The sequence below is a fragment of the Microtus pennsylvanicus genome, chromosome 9, assembly GCF_037038515.1.
Source record: "Microtus pennsylvanicus isolate mMicPen1 chromosome 9, mMicPen1.hap1, whole genome shotgun sequence".
In the NCBI taxonomy this organism is placed as follows: Eukaryota; Metazoa; Chordata; class Mammalia; order Rodentia; family Cricetidae; genus Microtus; species Microtus pennsylvanicus.
Genome location: NC_134587.1, coordinates 70,369,816 through 70,376,301, shown reverse-complemented (window position 1 = coordinate 70,376,301; position 6,486 = coordinate 70,369,816). Strand labels below are relative to the sequence as shown.

Here is a 6,486-nt window from a genome sequence, read left to right as displayed (position 1 = left end):
TGCTTTTAAATCTCCAGGTCTCTGAAGAATGTGTTTCAAGCCCTGAGTTCAATGCCCAGCACCGAAAAGAAAATTTTATTTTCTATGCTCACATCATAGTGTGATTTGAGCGCTTACCCAACTCCTTGCAGAATGGAAGTTGCAAATACATCCCTTGGTTGGCACTGTTGTGTGCCATGGGATGTTTGCTTCTGTTGGGGGAGCCCTACCTAGCTTGATGGCTTGCCAGGCTTGTCCTGCTTTGTAGAGACTGACTTGATATTTTTAGTTGGATGGCTTGGGGCTATAGAAGGCAGTAAGTTAGATGGAGAAAAGTGCCTGGGAATCCCACGTCCTTTATCACTTCTCCCCGCTGCCTACTCTCCCAGAGGGCTCTCCTCCAGTACCATGGAATGTTCCTGTGACCCCTGAACTTGCCACCATGGAGACTGAGAGTCCTAAGGTTCTGTTGCTTTGACAACCCATTGTCAGAGCAGTGTCTGCATCAGAGCTGCCAAGGTTCTGGGAGAAAGACGCCTGCAGAAGGGTCACAGTTGTTGGTTTCGTAAACGCTCAACTATGACTAGTCTTTCTGTGTTTAGGGACATACCCCTAGCCCAGAAGCTGGAAGGCAGCTTACTAAAGATCTACAAGCAAGACAATTATTCTAGCAAGATGTTTCTGGCCTACAGAGGTAGGAGCCAGTCATTTCAGTTTTCTGCTTTGACTGCCTGTCAGCGGGCAGCGCCCCCCGGTGGAGGAATGAAGAATAGCCCGTGCCTCCGCAGCTGGGAAGGGTTTTAGTTTATTAAGGGAACTGCCCAGAGCATAGAAGAGCAGTGAGGGTTCCAAGTCACCCCATGCCCTGGGCCCTTTGCTGGGGACTTCTGGGAATTTGGGAGGAGTCATCTTCTTTCTCCTCCCACCTTTTCTTTAGTTGCTACTGTAACCTCCCTCTCTCATTTGTTTGTTTTTGGCCCCCTAAATCAGGCTGGCCTTGAACTCACAAACCAGCTGAGAAAGACCCTGAGCAGAGTCTCTTCCTGCCTCCACCCCACAAGTCCTGGAGGCACCACCACACTTTGCTTTCCTCTAATTCTTTGGTTGGTTTTCGTTTATTTGTTTGTTTGGGTTTTTTTTTTTTTTTTTTTTTTTTTTTTTTTTTTTTTTTGGTTTTTCGAGACAGAGTTTCTCTGTGGTTTTGGAGCCTGTCCTGGAACTAGCTCTTGCAGACCAGGCTGGTCTCGAACTCACAGAGATCCGCCTGCCTCTGCCTCCCGAGTGCTGGGATTAAAGGCGTGCGCCACCACCGCCCGGCTTGTTTGTTTGTTTTAATTTTTTAACTATATGTGGGTGTATGAGAGAGAGAATGTGTGTGTGCGTACATACATGTGCACGTGTACATGAACGAACATGTACAAGGTGGCCAGAGGCATTGAACCCCAGAGATGGCTTTACAGGGGGTGATGGGCTACCTGATGTAAGCGCTGAGAACTGAATTTGAGTTCCCTTCAAGGACTAATATGTGCTCTTAACCACTGAACTATCTCCCCTCCCAGGGCTCTCCTTGAAACCAAAAATTAAGACTTGGGGGGAGGGGGGTGCTTGCCTAGCATGCCTAAAGCCCTTCCGTCAATCCCAAGCAAATAAACAAGGTGTGGCACACACCTGTAATCCCAGCACCTGAGGGGTGTAAGATCAGACATTCAAGGTCATTTTCAGTAACAAAGCAAGTTCAAGGCAGCCTGTAAGGCCTGGTACCAGAGAGAGGGAGAGCCAGGCGATGGTGGCGCACGCCTTTAATCCCAGCACTCCGGAGGCAGAGGCAGGCAGATCTCTGAGTTCGAGACCAGCTTGGTCTACAGAGCTAGTTCCAGGACAGGCTCCAAAGCCACAGAGAAACCCTGTCTCGAAAAAAAAAAACTAGAGAGAGGGAGAGGACAAGGAAAGCAGACAAACAGACAGAGACAGACAAAGAGACACAGAAAGGGAGAAAGGCAGACACAGTGAGCCCCTTCTTAATATGAAATCAGGCCTCGCCATCATGAAAGCCAGGGCATATCTTTTGTTTAACTTCTTAAATGTCTAATTAATTTTGTATGTAACCTTTAAAATGCATAGGTTTCAGCTGCTTTTGTTGCATTCTGTTTTGCTTGTGGTTTTTGTTTTTGAGACAGGTATCTTGCTCAGGCTGGCCTGAAACACACTATAGACAAGGCTGGCCTCAAAATGATCCTCCTGCCTCCCCTCCTCAATGCTGGGGTGACAAGTATGGACCATCAGGCCTGACTTTGCTGAGGTTCTTGGTGGTAGTGGTGGTGTTTTTTTTTTTTAAACACAATCACTAACAGCACACTGTTTTATAAAAGTAAAGAAGCCAGAAAGGCAGCGAGGCAGGGAGGAATGGGGGGGGGGCGGTGGTAAGCTTAACCTTTCATGGGTACTTTTCAAAGCACAAGCCAGACTTGTGGTTCATGAGCTTCTGCCAAGCCCAGCCCCGGAGACCCCGAGGTCGGGCATCCAGAACTCCCTTTGAAGTTTCTCCACAGTCTGCATGACCGATGAAGGCCATCCCTGGGTTTCCCTTGTGGTACACAAGACTCGCCTGAAGATCGCCCGGGACCCCTCTCTGAACTATGAGTACCTGCCCCTGCTGGGCATGAAAGCATTCATCCAAGCCGCCTTGGAACTCCTCTTTGGAAAGCACAGTCAAGCCATTGCCGAGAAAAGGGTGAGGCACCGAGAGGAGACAGACCCAGGGCGGCGCGGCTCCACGGGGGGCCTTGACAAAGGCGATTTTCCCCGAGACTCCGAACATCCATAGCTTTTACATGGGGAAGCAGAGCTGGGATCCAAACCTAAATCCTCATTCAGACACTCAGTTGCACCAACTCATGTTGCTGATTTAAAACCTGTAAATAGATTGTTTTAATGTAAAAGAAGACAAGGAAGAAGACTGGAATGTTCAGCGTGTATAAGGCCCTCAGATCAACCCCAGCACCAAAGAGAATTAAAGTCTGAATCTGAGATGCGCTGGGGTTGCCGCTGCTCCTGTAAAACGTGCCTTTGTATATCGCTTGCTGACAGGTAGGGGGTGTGCACACTGTTGGTGACAGTGGGGCCTTCCAGCTTGGGGCCCAGTTTCTCAGGACCTGGCGTAAGAATTTGAAAAACGTCTGTATCGTCTCGTGCCAAAAGGGTAAGTGTCGCCAATTCCCGCCTTGTGTGTAATCTCCACTCTTGCCCTCACTTTTCGGCAGGAGAAAAATGGTGGCTGTGCCAAGCTATGCCCATCCTTTTCCTGTTATTGTCCTCCCGTCAGTCAGTAACCCTCACCCTGCTCTCTGGTATCTGTGCCTCTGTCTCTCCATTTCCATGGACCCCAGCTGGTAGGGGGTCTGTGTTCCCACAGAACAGTACGGACTCATCTTCCAGGACATGGGTTTTACAGTCTATGAATACTCCATCTGGAACCCCAAGGAGCTGTGCTCAGACCCCATCTTATTCTTCGACGTGATGGAGGTAAAGGGGTCCCCACTCAGAATCTTCTCCCTCTATCAACCTGGTTTGTGGCCCCTCGCCCGAGGCCCTTGCTGAGCTTGGATTGGCCTGGTTTTCTGGTGAGAACAAACCTTCGAGAGTATTTCCCCTCTAACCGCCAGGTGTCACCTCAGTACCGTTAGAGGTGGTGCCTTGACAAGACAGTGTCTTCCTACAGCATATCCCAGCTGACAGTATCCTTGTGATTGGGAACATCATTGACTGCAGGCTCACACAAAATCAGTGGACAAAGCTGATGTCCATCATTAAGGTCGGCCCAGCTCCCGGCCACATGACCCCTCCTCTCCCCTCTGCTGTCCCCCCAGCTGCAGCCTCATGCTTTCGGTTTCTCTTTTCTCTTTCAGAGCAAGCACCTCTTCCCGTTCTTCGACATTCCCTGCCAGGGTCTGTCCACTGGTGACCTGGAAGAAGACACCAGGCTCTTACAGTACTTTGTGTCTCTGGGGTTTGAGTTCTTCTGCAGCCAGTCTCTGTCCAAGAATTTTGGCATTTATGGTATGATATGGGCAGAAGGACAAGAAGAAGAAAAATGGGGAACAAAGTTGTTGCCATATCCATTGCACAAGTGTTTTTGGTGTGTGTGTGTGTGTGTATGAGCTTACAAAATGAGTTTTTAATAATGTTTTCTCTGTGTGTGTCTCTGTCTCTGTATTTCTGTCTGTCTCTCCTCTCTCTCTCTCTCTCTCTCTCTCTCTCTCTCTCTCTCTCTCTCTCTCTCTCTCTCTCTCTCTCTCTCTCTCCCTCAAACACACACATACACACACCAGACACTGTACTTACTCATATTTTCCCTACTGCCCTCCCCTACCACTCCTCCAAAGGATAGACGTTTTTAATATCACTTATCCCCTGGAAGGAGCCTAGTACTCCAGAAAAATCATAGTGCGGGCAGAAAAGAGCACCCGTGAGCTAGAAGTTGGGCTCTGTCACTAAACCCAGATTACCCAAGACACCCGCACCTGTTTTATCTAGTTAAAATTTCACCCTCTCAGTCAGGCCTCTGCCTCCTTGGCTGGAAGCTGAGGAGGAGGTACTGAGCAAATCTCTCGAGCTCTCTCCTTGCACACTCTTGCTTATGGATACTCTTTCTGCAAAAAAAAGAGGCTCGGGGCTTCCAGGGCCAAGCGCTAGTCCGGCTGGGCTGAGCCGGTGACGCCACAGTTTAGCCCTTCCCCCTACAAGGTGGGAGGGAGAGGGGTAGGTGAGGTTCCGACCGCGAGGGTGAGGCTGTCTTGTTCACGCCGCAGATGAAGGAGTGGGGATTCTAGTCGTGGCGGCCCTCAGCAACCAGGATCTGCTGTGTGTCCTCTCCCAGCTGATGAACTACGTTGGGGCCCTATGGGGAAACCCTCCCGCCACGGGCGCCCGGATAATCACGTCCATCCTCTGCAACCCTGCTCTGTTTGGAGAATGGTACGGGATGGGAGGGTCTGGGCATGGGAGGGTGCTAGGGCTCCTACAGACTGACGGTTCACGGGATTCGCTTGGGTCCTTTTTCTACTTTGTGGTCTCTTATCCCACTCATTCGTGCACACATTCATCAAATTTCACTGAGGCCCTCTGTGTGCCAAGGGTGGCGCTGCCTTGTAGGAGTGGACAATGGCACCTGTTTTGGAGATAAGCCAGTGAGTTATCTAAACACTTCAAGATTGCATTGAGATGAAACCCATTGTTTTGTGTGTGTGTGTGTGTGTGTGTGTGTGTGTGTGAGAGAGAGAGAGAGAGAGAGAGAGAGAGAGAGAGAGAGAGAGAGAGAGAGAATCTGATCTGAGCCTGCTACATTGTTCAGCAGGTAAAGATACTTCCTGCCAAGACTGATGACCTCAAGACCTGATGATTCCCAAAAGAACCTAGACCTACACACACACACACACACACACACACACACACACACACACACTAAAAATAAGATGGCAAAATCTGGCAGTCTACTTCGCTTGCTTAAATTAATCTGGGGCCTGGGTTTCTCCCCAGGAAAAGCAAGGTTTTGTGTTCACTTTCGGTTTAGGAAGTTCAGTTGACAGCACCCCTTGATCCTATGGTGAGGCAATGCACAATGGTACAGTTTGGGGTAACAAATGTTCACTTTATGATGTCCAGAAGGCAAACAGATGTAAAGAAAGAGACATCCACCCCTCAATGAGCTAACATCCTCCCACAACCAATAGTGACACGGCCTTTAACACACACAAGCCTTTGGGAGATGTTTAAGACCCAGACAACAGCAGAATCGGACCTCCTTCGACCACAGGTGCCGCAGAGCTCAGGTTCCAGCCACGTGCTCCCTGGCATGTAGGAAGAGGGGAAGACATGTTGGGCAACAAGGAGACCTCTCGGCCCCATTTCTTGCTTCTTTCTTTGGCAGGAAATACAGTCTGAAAGGTGTCGTGGAGAACATCATGTTGGTCAAGGAGAAGGTGAAGGAGAAGCTCCGACTCCTGGGGACCCCTGGGTCCTGGAATCACATCACCAAACAGAGTGGGACCCACGGTTATCTAGGGCTCAACTGTAAGTTCCAGAACGGGGTGACACTCCCCTTCCTGACCTCAGACCTGTGTCTTAACACGGAGCAGCCCTGACTGGAAAGTCTCCAACCTTGCTCTGGGCTTTCCTCCCACTCCTGGACAAGCAGGGCTGCTGCAGAGAACTTTATGGGACCCCCACAAATGACACTTCTTATCCTATACTTCTGCCTGGGCTTGAGAGGAAGTCTGAGTCCTGTGCCTGTCACAGACCCGCAGGTGGAGTTCTTGACCAAGAAGAAGCACATCTACATCCCCAGGAGCAGCCGTATCAACTTCACCTGCATCAACGCCAGGAACATAGACTACATCACGCAGAGCATCCACGAGGCAGTGGTGCTCACCACGGGCTGAGGGGGCTGTCTTCTCAAAGACGTCCCGATTGAAATGGAAATTTAGGTAGCCTTTGAAAATAAAGTACTGA

The 6,486-nt window shown here is 49.9% G+C and overlaps 1 protein-coding gene across 1 annotated transcript; it reads left to right on the top strand.

Moving 5' to 3' along the window:
* The first annotated feature begins 558 nt into the window (after positions 1-558).
* Got1l1 (glutamic-oxaloacetic transaminase 1 like 1) lies at positions 559-6,486 on the top strand. Its single transcript, XM_075986458.1, has 9 exons — positions 559-673; positions 2,529-2,710; positions 3,067-3,178; positions 3,392-3,501; positions 3,698-3,790; positions 3,885-4,035; positions 4,788-4,953; positions 5,906-6,048; positions 6,274-6,486. Exons 1-9 carry the CDS (start codon positions 559-561, stop codon positions 6,414-6,416), a joined length of 1,215 nt encoding a protein of 404 aa, XP_075842573.1. The 3' UTR covers positions 6,417-6,486.